Source organism: Sceloporus undulatus, chromosome 7 (genome assembly GCF_019175285.1).
Source record: "Sceloporus undulatus isolate JIND9_A2432 ecotype Alabama chromosome 7, SceUnd_v1.1, whole genome shotgun sequence".
Classification (NCBI taxonomy): domain Eukaryota; kingdom Metazoa; phylum Chordata; class Lepidosauria; order Squamata; family Phrynosomatidae; genus Sceloporus; species Sceloporus undulatus.
This window is the reverse complement of record NC_056528.1, coordinates 8,509,828-8,530,186: the sequence shown is the minus strand read 5'-3', so window position 1 is coordinate 8,530,186 and position 20,359 is coordinate 8,509,828. Positions and strand designations below refer to the sequence as shown.

Genomic DNA, 20,359 nt, shown 5'->3' with positions numbered 1-20,359 from the left:
TTCCTTCCTTCCTTCCTTCCTTCCTTCCTTCCTTCCTTCCTTCCTTCCTTCCAACCTATTTGTGGAGGTTTCTCAGAATAAAATTAGTTCAGAAAGGGTTTGCCATTGCCTTCCACTGAGGCTGTGACTTGCCCAAAGACACCCAGTGGGTTTCATGGCTGGTCTGGAAATCAAACACTGGTCTCCATATGTAGAGAGACCTTGTAGCACTTTTGAGACTCACTGAAAGGAAAAAGTTGGCAGCAGGAGCTTTCCTAGACTTCAGTCTGCTTCCTCAAATGCATCTGATGAAGTAGGCATAAGTGTACGAAAGCCCACGCTGCCAACTTATTTCTTTAGTTAGTCTCAAAGGTGCTACAAGGACTCTCTGCATACTGATTCTACAGACTAACATGGCTATATCTTGAATTCGACCACCTGATCTCCATAGTTCAACGCTCCAACCACTATGCCACGCTGGCTCTCCTATCCAGAAATTAGGCCCAGTAAACCTCAAGGGATAAAGCTACAAAGGAGGTTGTCGGAACAAGGGACCAAGGCAGAGATCTAGGGTGACCTTTCTCTTTCCTGGCCAACCTTCCAGGTAAGCAAGGAGGAAGCATCTCCCGCAGTCTTGTTTTCTTCCAATCTCAAAGACACACTCGAAGCCAGAGGAGGTTGGCAGCCCTTCACAGAAAAGTGGAGTACAACGGAAACCGGAGACATTGTCCGACACATTTCAATTCAAACGGATCTTGTTGCGTACACTTCAAAAAGTTATTTTTTAAACAAAACATACGGGTGATTTTGAGTAGATTTGGAAAACGTGGATGGCTTTGGAGATGTGAACGCACAAGACTGTGTGTAAGAGAAATGCTTTGTGCCGCTTCCTCCTTCCAAGCTGGGCCTGTCCCAAGAAGCTGATACAGATGCCACATTGGCTGTGTTTATTTTTCTGACTCACCTGGCACATTGCAACGTAAGAAACTGACGGGACACACTGACCCAAACACCGGTGACCTCACCTTAGCATTCCCTGCTGTTTCATGAGAAATGTTTCGCGTCAGAGCATCATAAAACAAAATCATTCAACTGATGCAAAGGTTGTGGCAAGGATGCGCCCTTTTCTGGGCAAAGGGTACAAGAAATTGTCATGCAGGATTAAACTGGTTCCCAACCGTAAAGGGAAGCGCTTGGCACAGTTGGCTTCCTCCCAACCAGACTCTGAACATTGCATTGCAACTCTGGCATGGGTGCAAGAACCTCACCTGAACCAACAGGCAGTGGTGATCTTTATACCCCTAAATGTCCTATGTCATCAATACATGAGGGACATCTACTTGCCAGAACTTCAATAACCTCGCAATCCAAAGCAATGTAGAGAAGCAAGACAGGACCTGCTTTGCTGTGGCTCCCCATTTGCAAAATGCCCTCTCTTTGGTGGCACTCGCGTTGGTCTCGTTTTGGCACCAAAAGGAGATTGTTCACCATCCTTTTGGGACCACCAAGGCTTGCCTAGTTCCTAATCCCTTGGTTATGATGCATTATTTTCCAAGCTGTTCCATTGTCTGTATTCCTCTCCAAGCTTTTTTGACACAGGGACCTGAAGAGTATATTTTAATAACAAACACAACTCTGCAGTAAAGTGAATACATCTGCTAAATGTAACGTCAATATATTTACTACAACAGATCATACTCTCCTCAAATCCTGACTCTTAGGAGAAGATGTCTGTTGCATCCCTTTGCTGCACAGAATGTACCTCCTTCTAAGTAAGAGGCCCATTGAAAACAAGGGCTTAGTGACCAGACTAAGAGTTGTTATTGTTGTAAGAACATATATGCAAGTACAGTACATAAAATTCATAATGGCCTGCCTGCTAGTCAAGACCCATAAGCAGACTGAACAACCCTTGCAACGTATCCGGGGATGTTTCTAAGCGAATGTCAACACTTCGTTGAAGCGGACATGGCTTGTCTGCTGAGTAACAGAAGCTGCCAGCTGAGAGGCTAGAGAAAACCCGTCAAGGTGTAGCGTGGGACAGGGCATGCCAACCATCTGTCTGTTTTGCCGTTGCGTAATAGCTATTCATCATCATCACATGCCCTGGTTCAGCGAAGGACGGAAGGAGACACACATAGCCGGCCTCTCCTGACACAGCTTACAATGTGCCTGTGAGCTGGCAACATGGAGGAAGAAGCATGCAGCTGAACAAAGGCCCAAGATTCAAATCTCACCTCTTCCATATGGTTTTACAGCGATGTATTCTAGCTGTGGGTTTAGGTGTTGTTAAGTGTGTTTTGTATTTTTGAACATGCTGTGCCCTCTGCAAAGAGGAAAGGCAGGAAAAGACATAAAATTTATCATCATCATCATTCCAGGAGCTGAAATGAGCACTCAGCAAACTGAGTGATGGCAGATTTTCTCCCACAGAGATGATAGATAGATAGATAGATAGATAGATAGATAAGATAGATTAGATAGGCAGGCAGGCAGGCAAACAGACAAGATAGATAGAAGATTGATTAATTGATTGATTGATCGATAGTTGATAGGTAGATGATAGATACTAGGTACATAGACGGTTGATAGATGGTAGGTAGATAGATTGCTTAGACAAATATAGATATGTGAAGTCAAAGACTGATAGATAGATAGATAGATAGATAGATAGATAGATAGATAGACAGACAGACAGACAGACAGACCATGGATTACAATTCCCTCTCTATATATACTGTTATATACTATATACCAGTGATGGCGAACCTATGGCACAAGTGCCAGAAGTGGCACTCAGAGCCCTCTCTGTGGGCACATGTGCCTTCGCCCCAGCACAGAGTTTGCCAGAGTTTGTTACTAGAAAGCCAGAGAGACATGGCAATTTGCAATAAACAAGTGGGTTTTGGGTTGCACTTTGGGCACTCGGCTTCTAAAAGGTTCATATATACTCTATATATTCTATAGAGAGTATATATTGTTTATATAAAGGTCCTATACTATATACTGTTCCTCTGCAGCTAATACTCAAAGTTCAGGTTGTCCTTAAACATTTTTTAAAGTTATCAACCAGCAAAATGACTGGTCTGGAAGAATGCGCTCTTTATGCCCTCCCTGTGGCAGGATGGAAAGAGGCAGGGAGAGATGGAAAGCTGAGAAAGAGAATCCGAAAGGGGGCCTGGTTTTCCTGATCCTCCTTCCTTGGAAATTAACCCCTTCGAGGGGTCAAGCATCACCCACTAAACTGGCCTTCCACATCTCACTTCCAGACATGACTCATACAGCTTTGCACAGGGTTTATGCCTCTGCGCTGATCCACACACCCTTCTGCCTCTTTGCTCAAGAAGCCTCCAGCCCTTGACCTCAGATCTCAAGCCTTCTTTTTGGAGGGGCCTGTCCTCTGACAGCCTATCAGTTCCAAAATCCGTGGCAGCAACTCCCTCTTCTCTGAACATGGAGCATCATGCTTCCCTTTCCCCTACATCCCTTCACATTTGCAAGACTCATACATGCGGCAACTCCCTTTGCAGACTGGGAGGGAAGTCTTGCCTTGCAGATGTTTGGACACAACCAATGCTGGAAGGAGCAGCAGTGTGTTTTGTGTGCAGCTGCCAACTGGGACACAGTGAGCATCTTCTGGACTCCCCTTTTGAAACTCTGCCCTGATGCAATTCTCGCTCCCCTCCTTTAAAAGAAAAATAATAATCCAAGGCTACAGAGAGAGAAAATAAGCAACTCACTGCCAGACAAAATGTGAGCAGATAGCGGCTAAAGACTGGCCGCAGAGTGTATCAAACTGAAATACCAACCCTTCCAATTAATCCTTTGCCATCCTACTTTTTCAGCTGCTTTCTAAAACGTCCCGGTTCCCCTCTTTTCCTTCTTGCTTTGTCCTCAGCTTCCTTCAATTGCTGCAAACTGAATCCAACTAGTGTTGCATTCAATTGAGACTGCATCTGAGCAGCAAAAATAATCCGGTTTGGCTGCAAAAATAACCTAGTTTGATAGTACTTTGAAACTCTCATGGCTCCGTCCTGTGAAATCCTGGGGGTTATAGTGTTCTTGTGGCACCAGAGCTCTCTGACATAGGAAGCTAAATATCTCACAGAACACCAAACCCCATATTTCCATAGCATTGAGCCATGGCAGCTAAAGCGGTGTCAAACTGCGTTAATTCCGCAGTGTAGATGCAGCCCGATTCATCAGAGAGGAGGAGGAGGTGGTGGTGGAATCTTATTGATAATTGTATTTTATTGGTTTATTTTAATGTAAGCCGCTTCGATCGTTCGGAGGAGTGGGATATAAATAATAATTATTATTATTATTCTCTGCAAACTCAAGCAAAAGCAAGTTGCTTGACTACTTGTGTCCTGGTTTCCATCTGTGAAACGTTGGAGGATAAGAAATAACATAGTAGTACTGTAGTAGTTTGAGTATTGGATTAGGAGTCTGGAGACCAGGGTTCAAATCTCGACTCAGCCATGAAACCCACTGGGTGGCTTTGGGCAAGTCACACACACTCAGCCTCAGAAGATGGCAGTGGCAAACCCCCTCTGAACAAAATGTGCCAAGAAAACCCCACGACAGGTCCACCTTAGGGTTGCCATAAGTCAGAAAAGACTTCAAGGCACACAACGACAACAAAGCAACACGGTGAATTGATCCAGCTCTTAAAAATGGACTTTTGAGTCACACAGAATTGTTTGCCTGCTGCATTTAAGCAAGTAAGCTTTTGAATTATCCTGAATTCTTCACACACCAGGCTTAACCAAGCAAACTTTTTAAAATGTGAAATCGAAGGCTTTCATGGCCAGCATCCATTGGTTTTTTGTGGGTTTTTCGGGCTCTGTGGCCATGTTCTGGAAGAGTTTATTCCTGATGTTTCGCCAGCATCTCTGGCTGGCATCTGCAGAGAAATGAAGACACCAGCCACAGATGCTGGCAAAACGTCTGGAATAAACTCTTCCAGAACATGGCCATAGAGCCCAAAAACCCCACCAAAACCCTTTTTGAGTTATAGAAAAGTCTTCAACCGAGACACACAGCCTTGTAAGAGCAAGCTTTTTTGGGTGGCAATGAATTCTGCTTTCTCTTTGCACACAATATAGCAGCCGAGGTGTTTGCAAATGCAGGCTCGGTCTCTGCAAACTTTGTGTTTGAAATAAGAAAGCCAAAACATGACCCTGGTGGAAAACTTCCGATAATCTCCTGTGCCATATTAAGCCTGCAGCCCTGTATATGCATGCATTTGGGAGGGAGCCTCAATGGGACACAGGCAGGATTGTGTTGCTAGGGTGCAATCCTATACATAGGATCCAAATGTGTGAGTTTACTTCTGAATACTCTTAGTTGCACTGTAAATTACCATTAAAAGGAGCATGTCTGTGATCATTCATGCTTTCGCTATCCTATTTGCTTTTTAAATGAACAGTTCCATGTGCGCATGTTTTGCTTTTGCATCAATGTATATACCTCCAATATTTCACACCCAATAAACAAATTACCTATTTAAGCCAGAACTAGTCAACACAGTCTGTTAGTTTTAGTACATTAGCATATGCCAAACCCTTTGAGGAAAGCAGTTCTTACACAGTTGCTAAATATATAACAATCACATTTTCACTTTTAATTCCCAGCAGTAAAAGAAGTTGGCAACCTTAGCTTAGCCACTACCATGAAGCTAGAGAAGGGGAAACTATCATTGTGTTTTTAAATGATCACAATCCATGGTGAGAGAAAGGCGGCATAGACATGGTTGTTGTGTGCCTTCAAGTTGTTTCTGGTGACCCTAAGTGGAACCTATCATAGGGTTTTCTTGGCAAGATTTGTCCAAAGGAGGTTTGCCATGGCTTTCCCCTGAGGCTGAGAGAGTGTGGCTTGAGTTTCATGGCTGAGCTGGGAATCGAACCCTGGACTCCAGGACTGTAGTTCAACGCTCAAGCCACTATGGCTTGCTTGGATAGCAATTACATTAATTCAATTAATAGCAGGCTGAAAGATGCACAATGTTCCGGAGTGGAAAAACCCCAGAGAAACAAACCTGCCTCTTAAGAGCAATTGTTTTCATACAGAGACAAGGTCTGCGGAGCCTGCAGCCCTCCTGGGGATCAGCAAAGCAGATTGCAATTTTGTCAAACAAGCTCAAAAATCTCTACAATATTTATTATTATCGCCTTGCAAAACAATGATTCGGGGCAACTCCCAACTGACCCCAGACTGGTCCTGAGCGGGGATCAAAGACAGCTCCATTGTACCTCTGAGGAAGGAGCGCAACGCAACACACCCACAAAGCGCACACCCCTGCACCGCCCTCCCTTGCGAAGTGTTGATTTTAGTCCTATCGGTTTCCGAAATTGTGGCCTCTTGGAGTAAAGAAGGAAACCCAAGGCCGGGGGCACACTTTCCGTTCCCCGCAGGGAGCTCCTAGCGGTGTGCGCCCGGTTGTCACGTCTCCGGTCCTTGTTCCAAACCCACACCTTCCCAAGGACTGAATGCAGCCAACACTGGCAAGAAGCCGGCCTTGCTCTTAACCGCAGGCAGCCTTCCAGAAAAAGAGAAGCGCGCAAGAGAGCACATGCATGCACCATCTCTCTTTAGATTTGCAACCTGGATGTTGCAGCCTTCACAAAACCCTGAGACCATCACCCAAGCCTATAGACACATAGACAGAGAGGGACACAGAAAGGGTTTAAGGACACCGTTGCACCATTCCAAAAGCATCTTGACCCAGAAATGCGCATGGACACACCAAAGCACACACAAGAGATGTGGCCTCAACTGCCCTCTGCTGTGGGCTGGGCCTTCTCAGGCAAAGAAGCCGTTGCATTTTTCGCTTGCCGGAATCACAGAAGGAACATAAAAAACACAGGAGGGCTTGCAAAATGATGAATATTCAGCCAGGGAGGGAAGCCGTTGCATTTTTGATGCCAGAATCATAGAAGGAACTAAAGACAGAGAGTTTCCAAAACTATGAATATTGAGATGGGGAGGGAAGCCATTGCATTTTCCAATGCTGGAATCACAGAAGGAACTTAAAAAACAGAAGGCTTGCAAAATGATTAATATTCAGCCAGGGAGGGAAACTGTGGCATTTTTTCGATACCAGAGTCACAGAAGGAACTAAAGATTGCAAAATTGTTCAACCAGAGAGGGAAGCCATTGCATTTTTCGATACCGGAGTCACTGACAGAATTAAAGATAGTTTCCAAAAGTATTAATGTTCAACCAGAGACGGAAGCCGTTGCGTTTTTTGATGCCAGAATCACAGATGGAACTAAAGTATAGAGAGCAATCTTGTAGCCCCTTTGAGACCAACTGAAAGAAAGAAGTTGGCAGCATGAGCTTTCCTAGACTTAAAAGTCTACTTCCTCAGATGCATTTTAGAAAGAACTAAAGGTAGAAGGCTTGCAAAATTATGAATATTCAGCCAGGGAGGAAAGCCGTCACATTTTTCAATGCTGGAATCACAGAAGGAACGGAAGATAGAGATTTTCCAAAGATTATTAATGTTCTTACCGTTCAAAGACACCGACAAACGGATCCATGTTTTGCGCATGGCAAGTGGATTTAGGAACAGAGCTGCCAGGGGTAGTTAGCTGATGCTGGAATTTAAAAGCACCAAGAGGGTGTTGTTGTGTGCCTTCAAGTCCTTTCTGACTTATGGCGACCCTAAGGGCTTTTCTTGGCAAGATTTGTTCAGAGGGAGTTTGCCATTGCCTTCTCCTGACGCTGTTAAGAGTGTGACTTGCCCAAGGAAACCAATGGATTTCATGGCTAAGCAGGGATTCGAACCCTGGTCTCCAGAGTCACAGTCCAGTGCTCATCACTGTGGCTCTCTTTACCACGGATCAATTTAGAACGTATTGGAAGTAGCCAAGGAAGAATTGCCCACAAAAAATAATGTGGTCTACCCCGAAAGAAGGAGTTTGAGGCCATAGTTTTCAGCCTGGCAGAGGAAAGAGAGGGCAGCGCATCTGCTCTCAGCATTTCATAAAAAATTCAATTCAATTCATTAATGCAGTCCTCAGGGAGAGAGAGAGAAAGAGAGAGAGCCATGCGTCACACTGAAAGGCACTGCAGAGTTGCTTTTCTAAATGGGTTTTCCTTTTAAAATGCTAAACGCAGAAACATAGGGAAGGAGAAAACTGGAAAGGGTTAGGAGTAGCGGGAAAGACAGCATACAGAAGTGTGGGGTAGGCATATTTATTGTTGGTATGTGTCTTCAAGTCTTTGTTGTGCGCCTTCCATTCCTACTTATGGTGACCCTAAGGCAAACCTATCCTGGGGTTTTCTTGGGAAGAGGGGTTCAGAGGGGTTTGCCGTTGCCTTCCCTTGAGGCTGAGAGAGTGTGATCATCCCAATGCAATCTGTGGCTGAGCGGGAATCGAACCTTGGCCTCCAGAGTTGTAGTCTAAAACTATGGTAAATCAACATTTATGTTATCTTATTGATGTTATCAATCAGTCTATTCATTGATCAGTTCTGGTATCAATCTATTCTAGTTATCAATCCTGTTATCATTCAGTCTATTCTAGTTATCAATTCTATTATCAACCAGTCTGTTCTAGTTATCAGTTCTGTTATCAACCAGTTTATTCATTTATCAATTCTGTTATCAATCTAGCAGACTAATAATTGGATCTAGGCCTCTCCTCACAACAGACGGAGGCTGTAAAGCTTCTAAAAGGGAGCCAAACCATCCAAAGTTACTCTAAAGTTAGAAATTAAGGCAGGCCATTACAAGAATGTGTTGAAAAAATACACAGAGAGAGAGACCTTGTCTTTGCTGTAAGCTGATAAAGATGATGATAATAATAATAGTAAGATCTGACAGTAGATTAACTTCAGGGAGGGAGGAATATTGGGATCTTGGATTTAATTTTTAAGACCTCCAAAGATAATCTCCCCAGATGCTCTTAAAGGTTGTACATTTTTTGGTAGAGGACATCCATGAACACGCAACATTGACGGTGTTTTGTGTCCAAACAGGGGAAAAATTCCTGAGACACTGAAACCAAAGCAAAAAAAAGAGCCAAAAACTGAACATCATGCGCCTTTTCTCTCTTCCTCTCTCTCTCTCTCTCTCTCTCTCTCTCTCTCACACACACACACACACACACAAAATTTTCCATTCTGACCCGGATCTGAGCAACCTTTGGCAGCCAGCGACTCAAAAACGCATCTGTGTTTTGCGTCGGTGTAATTTTGTGCACATGGCAATGGGGAAGAGGGGATGCCTATTAAATCCGCAAAGTCTGTACATGAGCCATAACAGGACATGCTCCTGTTTGTTTTAATTCCGGCCGCACATTTCCGCCTCTGTTTATTATGCACAACCTCATTGCGATCTGCACACACCCCTCTTTTAAACACAAGGCTCTAAGGCCGAAACCAATAAATAACACAAAATTAGAAATATAGCACTGCGGTCCAAAACTATCGTCCCAACAATCCTCAACATGCAACCATTCATTTCATTGAAAACCTCCAGCAAAGCATAAACACAATTGTGTGCATCTGGGTGCCTTTATGTTGGCTGTCAACCGATGGAGACCCCATAAATTTCATAGGGTTTTCTTAGGTAAGGAATGTTCATTCCTTTGAAATTGTATATAGGCACACAGAGGAATGGATGGATATAGCTATATATAAATGATTAAAAAAGCAAACCAGCAGCGCTTTGCTCTGGTCCTGGAAAGATGTGATCAATCATTAATCTATACAGTCAGCCCTCCGTCCCCAGACTCAACCATCCATAGCTGACTTTAATCTCCCTGTATCTCATTTATAGATATATATGTATCTCATATATACAGTATATGAGATACGCACACACATATGTATATCTCATATCTATTTACCTATTTATCTCATATAGCTGTCTGTCTATCTAATACACACACACACACACATATTTAATAGTCCAATGCTCCAACCACTACACCATTCTGGCTTATACACACACACAGGTATATCTCACATCTATCTACCTATCTAATATATATGAGATGCACACACATATGTATATCTCATATCTACCTATTTATCTCATCAATCTATCTATCTACCTACCTTATATATATATATATATATATATATATATATATACACACACACACCATATATGAGATACACATGCACATATGTATATCTCATATCTACTTATTTATCTCATATAGCAGTCTATCTCATATATATATATATGAGATAGATAGATGAAATAAATAGGTAGATGAGATATATGTGTGTGTATGTGTGTGTGTGTGTGTGTGTGTGTGTGTGTGGTGTGTATGTATATATCATATATATCTATATATAAATATATATAATATGGGGCACTTGTACTATGCATTTACTATGTATTTAATGGGGACTCCACAAAACCCATGGTGATATGAGGGCCTGTGTGTGTGTGTGTGTAATATGTGTGTGTGTGACACACTGTATCTGTACAGATATATATATATATATATATTGTGTGTGAGAGAGAGATATAGAGATATTAACAAACAGAGCTTTTATATATCTATATGAGCTCTGTTAATATCTCTGTATCTCTCTCACACACAGAAATATACATATATATTTCACACACACACATAATGAGCAAAGAAGTTGCAGCTTCCCCCTTCTTCAGCTGCTCCAGAGGCAACATTTGTTTCCCCTAAAACCAATACGTTTCCTATACAGATGAACCCTGTTAAGTTTGCAATCCTTCCCAAGGCAGCAGCAGCAGCAGAAAGGCCAGGAGCCCTCCCCTTAAGCCTTTCTGTATCCAGAACTCCCTCAACCTCAGGTTCCTTCCTTCCTCTGCAAATAAAGGTCCCACTAAAAACCAAGAGACATTGATTTGGGGGCTGCAGAGAAGGAACTCAAGAGAGAGCTGGGCTCAGAAAGGAAATCACATTCCACTAGGAAAGGATAGGGATCGATCCACTCCCTCCGTTTCTGAATGGCAAACCAACCAGACCCACTGGATCCCTCTTGAGGAATAGCAGGGAAACCCTCTGGATTCCTTGGATTCCACTGGATCTCCCTCTCCTGCCTCTTCTCCTCCATGTCCTCCTATTTCCCTTTCCCCTTCTCACTCTCCTCCTTTTCTTTCTCGTTCCCCTTCTCCTCATTCTCCATCCCTCCATCTCCCTCTCCTTCTCCCTCTTCCCCTTCCCTTTATTCTTCCTCTCTTCCTTCTCCCCCTTCCTTCTTTTCATTCCCCTCCTTTCTCCTTCTTCTTCTCCTCTTTCTCTCTCTCTTTCCCTCCCTCCCCTTCTCCTCCATTCTCCCTCTTCTCTTTCCCCTTCTCCTCCATTCTCCCTCTTCCCCTTCCCTTTCTCCTCCTCTTTCTCCTTCTCTTACTCCTTCCCTCTCTCCTCCTTCCCCTCCTCCTCCTCTTTTTTGGGTACCTTGCCTCCTCCTCCTCCGGCCTCCATGGCTGCGATCTCTCCTTTCTCGTCCTCTTTCTTCTCTTCCTCCTTCTCTTCTTCCTGGGCGCCGTCTCTCCTGGGGGGATCCTTGGGGGGGGGGGCTTGAAGGGGCTTTTCCCAAGGAAACTGGGGGAGCCTTTCTTTCTTTCTGGTGGGCTTCCTCCTCCTTCTCTTACTGCTGCTCCTTTCCTCCTCCTCCTCCTTCTCTTTCTTTTCCTCTTTCTTTCTCTCTCCCTTCTTTCTTCCCTTCCTCCTGATGGTGCTCTTTCTGAGTCTGGGTCCTGAGTGGCGCGTGGCTTAAGTGGCGGCGTGTGTGTCCTGCGGCGCGGCTCCTGATTGGCTGAGCGGGGCCGGGGGTGTGTCGGGGGTGTGATGGGGGGCCCTGCGCCTGCGCAGAAAGGACAGACGGGGAGGAGAGGGAGGGGAAGGGACCGGGCTGCGTGAGAGGAAGCCTCGCTCACATGGCGAAGCCAGGAAAGGAATGGGAAGGAGCTCCGTTCTCTCTCTCTCTCTCTCTCTCTCTCTCTCTCTCACACACACACAAATGTGGATGTATACACAAAGACACACACATATGCACACACATGCATCTATATACACACATGTATGTATAGCCACACAAACACACACACAAATATGGATGTATACACAAAGACACACACACATATATATGCATACACATACATGCATCTATTACACACACACATGTATGTATAGCCTGACAAACACACACACACACACATATATACATACATATACAATATGTGTGTGTGTATATATATAATATATATAATATATACACAGACAAATATGGATGTATACACAAAGACACACACACACATATATATGCACACACATACATGCATCTACACACACATATATGTATAGCCTCACATATATATGCATACATATAAATTATATATATATATATATATATACACACACACATATAAACATTATGTATATACACACAAAAATGTGGATGTATACACAAAGACACACACAGATATATATGCACATACATACATGCATCTATACACACACATGTATGTATAGCCTCAAAAACACACATACATATATACACACACAAATATGGATGTATACACAAAGACATTATATATATATACACACACACACACCCATAATATACACACACATATGTATGTACAGCCACACAAATACAAACATATATATATATATACATACACATATTATGTACACACATTCACACATAAATATGAATGTATACACACACACACACATATATATATACAGACACACATGTATGTATAGCCACCCAAATATATATATATATATATACACACACACACACATGTATACACACAATATATATTATGTACACACACACACACAAATCTGGATGTATACACACAGAGACATATATGCACACACATATATACACACATGCACACATACATATTTGTATGCGGATACATATATAATCCAGTTTGGCACCACTTTTAGCGGCCATGGCTCAATGTTGGGGGATTCTGGGACTTGTAGTTTGTTGTGGCCCAGAGGTTTGTGGCAGAGAAGGCTGTGGACGTCTCCGAAAACTACACTTCCCAGCATTTTGTCGCGTTGAGCCATGACCATTAAAGTGGGGGCAAAGTGGATTATTTTTGCAGTGCAGATAAAAAAGTCTTGGACACATATTAACATGGGAAAAGATGCCCTGTTCTTTAATGCATTCAGAGACTTAAGCTATTTAGGCTTTTTAAAAGCTTTTCCTGGGTTGGAAAGTCATTCACTCTTATATTTATTCTCCTCTTATTGTATACCAGACTTTTTTCCCTTCTAGATGTATAATAAATTAAAGGGAGAGATTGAAACCCTCTTCTCCCCAAAATATGCATGATTTCTCTCTTATCTATGCAGATGGCGGTCAGAATAATATTTGAGAGCGGCTGGAAATCAGTCATGGGAGCCCTAACAAAACAGAGAGGGACGAAGGAGGGTTTCAGGACTTATTTAATCTGGACAAACGGACGGCATCCCAAGACAAACAAAGACAAATAACCCAAGTATGGATTACCTAATAGCCTATGCAATTGGTTTCACAATATGTAAAAGAAACCCTTCCAATGAATTCATGAATTTGCAGCAGAACTCTATCCGCATTCCTTTTGGAGTAAGTTCAAGAGATCACCTTCTCTATAGAGTTTATCACACTGGGGCTAATTTCAGCATTAAAAAAAGAATTTAAAGCACATTGAAAGCATCTCGCAAATAAAGCGAAAATGGCAGGTAATTGCGCGAAGGATTCTCACACACAATTGCGCCAGTAAAACAATATCGGAAATGAATTGTCACTGAAATCCTGAAAGCAGAAAAGATGCGCATCGGTGCTTCTTTGTGACCGCTTCAAAGGTGTGTTTTGTGTGATCTTGTGCGAAATCGTTACACGTGAGGACATGATTTTTCTGGGATATTCACGGGATGATGATGATGATGATGATTATTATTATTATTATTATTATCCTGTGAATATCCCAGAAAAATTGCATCATTACGTATAACGATTTCACACGACGTCACACATTATTATTATTATTATTATTATTATTATTATTTATATCATGCTCCTCCAAATGATCAAAGTGGCTTAACAAGAAAATCCAACATCAATACAATCTCATATAAAACGTTATAACCCTACCCCTTCCTAACCCTCGCATCAATAATAATAAAAAAGTACAATTAAATTATCAATGATTAAAACAACTATTAATAAATTAAATAATTAAATAATTGACAATTATCATAAACTCCCAATCTCTTTCATGTCATAAATGTGTGATCGTACCCAGGGTTTCCTTTCAAGATATTTAAAGACTGCTGAAAAGAAGAGGAAAGTAGCCAAAATAGTTTGCCATGATGATGATGATGATAACAATAATGACATTAACATGTTAAAAGTGCTTCCCAAACTTTGGGCTTCCAGAAGCTTTGGATTCCGGCTCCCAGAGTTCCTAATTGTTGGCCAAAGTGGTGAGGGATTCTGGGAGTTGAAGTCCAAAACTGCCAGGGCTTTGCAGTCTTTGATGCTCTAATGCTAATGCAATGCAGCTGGAGGCACAGCCATTTTAGGACAACATTGGTTTCGCAAGCCTTGCAATGCCAACATGTTGGGTTTCTGTGTTTCCTGCAGCTTTTCTGGTAGCATTTTGCTCTGTCTTGTCATATTTGAACCCTTGGTCTGCTTCCTGACTCTGGCCCGTTGGACTCTTGGACCTCTGCCTTGCTGTGCCTTGGTCTCAGTCTTTTTCCTGGCCTTTCCTCCTGCCTCTGGTCCATTGGACTCTCTTAATGCACCTGAGGAAGTCGAGTCAAGTCTGCAAGAGCTCCTGCTGCCAACTTCTTTCTTCCAGTGAATCTCAAAGGGGCTGCAGGATCTCTCAGCCTACTGATCCTACAGACTAACATGGCTATGTCTTTGGATTATCTTAGGTTCACCATCTATGATTTTGAACTCTGCAGCCTGCCTTGGACCACCCTTCATGGTCAGTTTTGGAAGCCTGCGTTCAGGTAAGGACAGGCATGGGTATCTGTGTGCTATATCTTTTTGGTAGATAGTTTGGAGGAAATAGCCCCCTGGGCATGTGCAAAGTGCTTTTCTCTTACCAGTGATAACACAGCCAGCTTTGGTGCAGCCAGGTTTAGCAGCAACAGTGTGCTTTTGGGCACCACATTTGTCTGGAGACAATGGAGTTTATCAAGCGAAGGAGATCGGGAGTTTATGCTGTGAATATTTTGGACAAATTGCATGATGTTGCACAAAACCTGCCATTAAAGTGGTCATGAAGAAGCATTGGTGCACCTCATTTTACTTTCGGGGTTTCAGTGACAATGCATTTCCGATATCGTTTTATGGGCACAGTTGCGTATGATGATCATCGCGCAATTCCTCACCATTTTCGCTTTATTTGCGGGATGCTTGAAATGCGCTTCTTCTCTTTAATGGCGAAATCAGCCCCAATGAACTGAAAAGGCATCCAATTGCATTAATGATACAGTATTAAAACCAGCTTGAACTCAAGTAATTTCTAAATTGCAACCTTAAATTTAAAAGACAATAACCCTATGTTGTATTTGTTTTAATTTGTAAGCCATTGGAAATCCCAGTCTTGGATGGAGCGGTAGCAGCAATTATAAGGATAATATTGATGGAGAATAGATAATAGATCATAATATGCACATGGACTGAAATCAATGGTCTTCTGTGCAAGCATGTGTTGCATTCAGAGCTTGGGTTGCATCCAGAACTGGGCGAAATGACAATTTTTGGACTCTGTAGTTGTTGCATCCAGATCTTGGCATGTGTTGGAAATGTTATGTTCGGAGTCTGTATTGGATTCAGAGCTGGTTGTATTCGGTAAGCTTGCATTGTACTCAAAGCTTGGCAATGGGACAATTTTGTACTTCAGCTCCCAGAATCCCCCAGACAGTTGGCCGGGGGATTTTGGGAGCTGCCGTCCGAAACGGTTGCTTTGCCAAGTTCTGGTTTTCAAAGCCGGAAGGAGAGATTCGCACTCCCAATTTCTCTCTGTTACACTTTCTCTGTGTGTGTGTGTGTGTGTGTGTGTGTGTGTGTGTGTGTGTGTCTAAAATACAGAAAATATCTTTGCAGTTTTTTCCCATGAAATATTGTGCAAAAACCAAAACAACCCACAAGATTTTGCACAGAAAAAAGTGCATTTTGTGCAGCAGAAGAGCTCTGCCATTCAGGATAAGTGCATTTCCCTCTACCAAAAAGTTGTTCTTGATCCAAAAACCAACAGATTAGGTTGCACAAACATTTTTGGTTTATACCGTCCCAAGTTATGAAAACTCTATAGCGGTTGCTTGTTTTCTGAATGGAGTATCAATGTGTTAAAACACCTTTTCTTATTATTTTTGAGCCCATTTTTATTTTGCATCCCTACCTGTAAGTTTCGGACTTGGCTAAAAACGGGACAATAGTCCCACAACCTCTGACTGCTATGGGCTTATCTGCTGCAAGACATTAACACAGCTTGTTGTGTGCCTTCAAGTTGTTTCTGACTTATGGCAACCGTATCAGGGTTTTATGGGGCTGAGAGTGTGTGACTTGTCCAAGGTGACCCAGGGCATTTCCATGGCTGAGCAAGTAATCCAATTCTGGTCTCCAGAGTCATGGCCCAGTGCTCAAACCAAATGCTTTTGACTAACGCAACCTCTTTGAAATCTACCTGTGAGGCTGGTTAGACTGAGAGCCATTCAGCAATGTCATCATCATCATCATCATCATCTGCATTTATAGCCCATAGCTCAGGGGGCAGTGATGAACCTTGGCAGCCTTTCTTGGATGCTCTAACCACTACTCAGGGATTTCATTCTCCCCGCTTTGCTTCCATTGCCTCTCCCAAAGCCATGACTGATTCGACCTGGAGGAATTTAAAAAACGGTTCATGGGCAAGGCAAAGTTTTGCCCAGTAATTGCTTTTAAATAATACATTTTCGAGAATTCAAGATGGAACATGCTTTTTGCAGCCAACCAGAGGCCTTGAATGCCAGCGGCAGAGATGGCTCTGTGTGTGTGTGTGTGTGTGATTGTGTATGCAGGCCTTGTCGCCCTGGGAAGATGTGCCAGGGTGCACGATTGCGCGGCTGTAGGCGTGCCACGAAAAGTGGAGTTGTTATCTCTTCCCAGTGAATGGGGTTGGTTGCTATTCTAAGGGATGTGCGTCCACCGGGAAGGCTTCCTTCAATGCCCTTTTCAGGGAACGCTTTTGTCCAGTTGCGATGATTTGGCAACTGTGTGTGTAATGGGGCTTTTGACATGCAAAGGGAGTCCTCTCCTTTCCAACACTGCAAGAGGCCCCACAGGGAAGGAATGTCAATTGGGGGTGAGAAAGAAAGGGAAAAGAGAAAAACCCCATAAAAGTTATACTGCCGTGGCCATCTTGAGACTTTTGGCCACCTGAGAAGGAGCAGTATATGGGGTTTGGTCCCTTCCCCTCGCAAACAGCTCCCCAAACCAAGCTGTGCCATTATTATCCCAAAGCAGCCAAATGGATGCTTTTTCCATCTTGCTCTCTGCAAAGCTGGAAATCTGGGGACTGATGGAAAAATCAAAGAAAAATTCCAAGCAAGACAAATCCTTGCTTTCAATAAGGCTTTCCTTTTTAGTCGCATTGAAAGCTAAGGGTCTGATTTGATGCCAAATTGGTTGGCACATGGATTTTTGTGGGTTTTTCAGGCTCTGTGGCCATGTCCTAGAAGAGTTTATTCCTGACATTTCGCCAGCATCTGTGGATGGCATCTGCAGAGATTCATTCTGGCCACAGAGCCTGAAAAACCCACAAAAATCTATGGATGCATTTGACTTCACACACTATGAACTAATTAAAAGAGGAGAATACCCAGAAGTGGGCATCTGGGCACTTTTGTCTGTCCATGTGGCATTTTGGGTAGTTTGTACAGCTTCAAAATACATGTCTCATGGAGCAGGAAGAAACAGAGTCAGTCACTGGTGGCCAAGAAGACAGACCAAGGAACTGAGGAAGGAGCAAAGCTATGCTGGGAAATGCGCCATGCAGCATTTTAAACTGCATCCTTGTGGAATAGCCCCAGAGCTGCTCTTGCGGCGATAGAACGAAGTTGACTTTCCTGTACGGCGGAAGATAACGCTGTAGACAAGCGGTGGAAATGCAGAATGGCCTTCTATGGACAAGAGGCAGTGAACCTGGGTGTGTTTCTCAACCGTGGCATATCTATATCCTTCGCTACCTGACACACCTTGATTTCTACACTTGTCTCACATGACGGTGAGTCTGGTCAGATGGAAGCCGCTGCTGAGTCACCCGGGTTGGATTGGCAGCTACTTGCATCACCCCAGACTGTTTGCCTTGCAAGGATGGCTTTCAAGGAGGAGATGGTCAACAGCAGACTGCCAGCCAACTTTGGCCTAGTCCCTCTCGAAAACAGCTCCTTCCACTTTCTTCTGGGCATATTAACCCATTGTGAAAAAGTCATGCGGACCTTCTGGAGGATCATGGGTTACTTAAAACAGCAGCCTAAGTTCCTCTTCCTTATGGCAATGAAGTTCTGCTTGACAGTGTGAGTGCGGAGTCAATCTTCCGGAGGATCTCAGTTGTCTTAAACAACAAGCCCTTATGACCACCAAGGATACACTTGACCGTCCACCTTCAGGAGGTTGGAGCATGAGCAACTTTTGTGTAGCTCTCCTAAAAACTACTGGCTCACACATTCTCCTGGGTGTGTTGACCTTCGGAAACAAGTTGGACAGCTCTGTGCAGTGTTGGTCTTCTGAAGGATCTTAAAATTGCAACAGGTTTCTGGCTGTCGAGATACGGTTGACAGAGTAGAAACGGCATCAGTAGGAACAGGATCATTCTTCTGAAGGAGGAGGAGATCCTAGTCCTTATGAGGATATGCTTGACATTGTGAGAATAGCATCAATCTTCTGAAGAATTGGAAGGAAAACAATAAGAAGTTCCGGGTCCTTATGACTATGAAGGTATGCTTGATGGCATGGAGAAGCAGGCTTGAAGAAGACTCAACTGACCATTTGAATTAGTCCTTGAGGTCTCTCTCCAGCTCCTTCCATTGCCAGAAATGATGCAGGTGGCAACTGGTGCCATGGCTAAGAAGGCCTTCTCTCATGTCCTCCCACCAAAAGCATCTGAGGAAGTAGACTGTAGATTTTGATTTAAGAGCTTGGCGTATTTTGACCTGGAAGCTGGAGAACACATTATTTTTGCTCCTGAGTCAGGATAAACATGCTTGACCTATTTCGGCAATTCCCCCAGAGAGGTGTTGCAGATGGAGACAACTTTGTCCAGATGCGTCTTTTTCGCCCAATACCTGACAGGATTCTCTGCGAAACACATTAGTCTCAATGCAGATTCAAGAACATGTACATGGAATGCTTTTCATTGAAGCCATTGGACTCAATGCAACAAAACTCCAGGATTTGTAGCTTTCGGAGATGTTTAGCCTTCTACGGCTCTGGTGCCATGACAAACTACAAATCCCAGGATTTCGTAGCATTGAGCTATGGCAGCAAAAGCGGTGCCAAACTGGATTATTTCTGCAGTGCAGATAAGGCCTTGGATACGTGTTAACATGAAAAAGATGTCCTGTTCTTTAATGCATTCAGAGGCGATGGTCCAAAATGCACTGCAGGAATAATCCCGTCTTGCAACCAATTTAAAAAGTTGATTGCTATTCTTGGATGCAAACTGCAAATCCCAAAATTCTATAGCATCAAGGGTGCCATTCTTTGCGAAATACCTTTTCAAAGGAAGCAAGGAGCAACTTTTATCTGTTTTCTTCCTTTTGTGAGAAAAGCTTCAAAAACTGGGCAGCTTCGAAAGACTATTCGCAATTCGGGAATGGTTCTGCACAAAATTTGAATGTGATATTTTTGCGTATTGAAATTGCGCATTGAAATGTTTGCATTGAAAATGTTTTTGCCTAGAAAACTGTGTTTTCTGCACAGACAGCGCTGTGCGTGAAAATCCTCTTTCCTGTGCAGAAAATGTTGCTTTTCTGCACAAAGGTTGCCATGCGTGAATTTTGCGTAAGGTCAGTCGAAGGTTCTCCAAAGTCCCGGGTTCTTCTTGTCGGAGTTTCTCAACACATGCAAAATGTGGGGTTTGTCCGTTTCATTTTTCCCATGCGCCCACACTCCGTACTCCCATGAGGCCATCCCATTCTTAGCCACCGATCCTGAAAATATTCTGACTGTGTGTAGAGAGCAAGGGGAACCCAGGCCTATAATAACAGTGCATGGTTCTGAATGGCAAAGCGAGGCTACCAGTTGCCCTCAGACACATTTGTCATTTTGTGTAAGCTCTGGTCAGCATTTCTAGAAGAGCAAAATAAACAGCGGAGGCAGCCATTCATAAAAGAGGCAGCTCTGCAGACAGAAAGAGGGCAGGGAGGGAGGA

The 20,359-nt window shown here is 43.3% G+C and overlaps 2 protein-coding genes across 3 annotated transcripts in view; one reads left to right on the top strand and one right to left on the bottom strand.

Annotated features, from left to right (window-relative positions):
- The window catches only part of SLC2A1 (solute carrier family 2 member 1), a 26,302-nt gene extending 14,615 nt beyond the window's left edge, over positions 1 to 11,687 (bottom strand). For both annotated transcript variants that reach the window (XM_042478261.1, XM_042478262.1), the window contains exon 1: positions 11,382 to 11,687. In XM_042478261.1, coding sequence (XP_042334195.1) covers positions 11,382 to 11,408 — 27 coding nt within the window. In that variant the 5' untranslated portion in view covers positions 11,409 to 11,687. The remainder of the gene's footprint in view (positions 1 to 11,381) is intronic.
- Positions 1 to 20,359, top strand: part of PHC2 (polyhomeotic homolog 2) — a 94,043-nt gene that overhangs the window by 2,447 nt on the left and 71,237 nt on the right. The window contains exons 2-3 of the mRNA XM_042478252.1: positions 13,302 to 13,447; positions 14,874 to 14,951. The gene's annotated coding sequence lies outside the window, so the exon portion shown is untranslated. The remainder of the gene's footprint in view (positions 1 to 13,301; positions 13,448 to 14,873; positions 14,952 to 20,359) is intronic.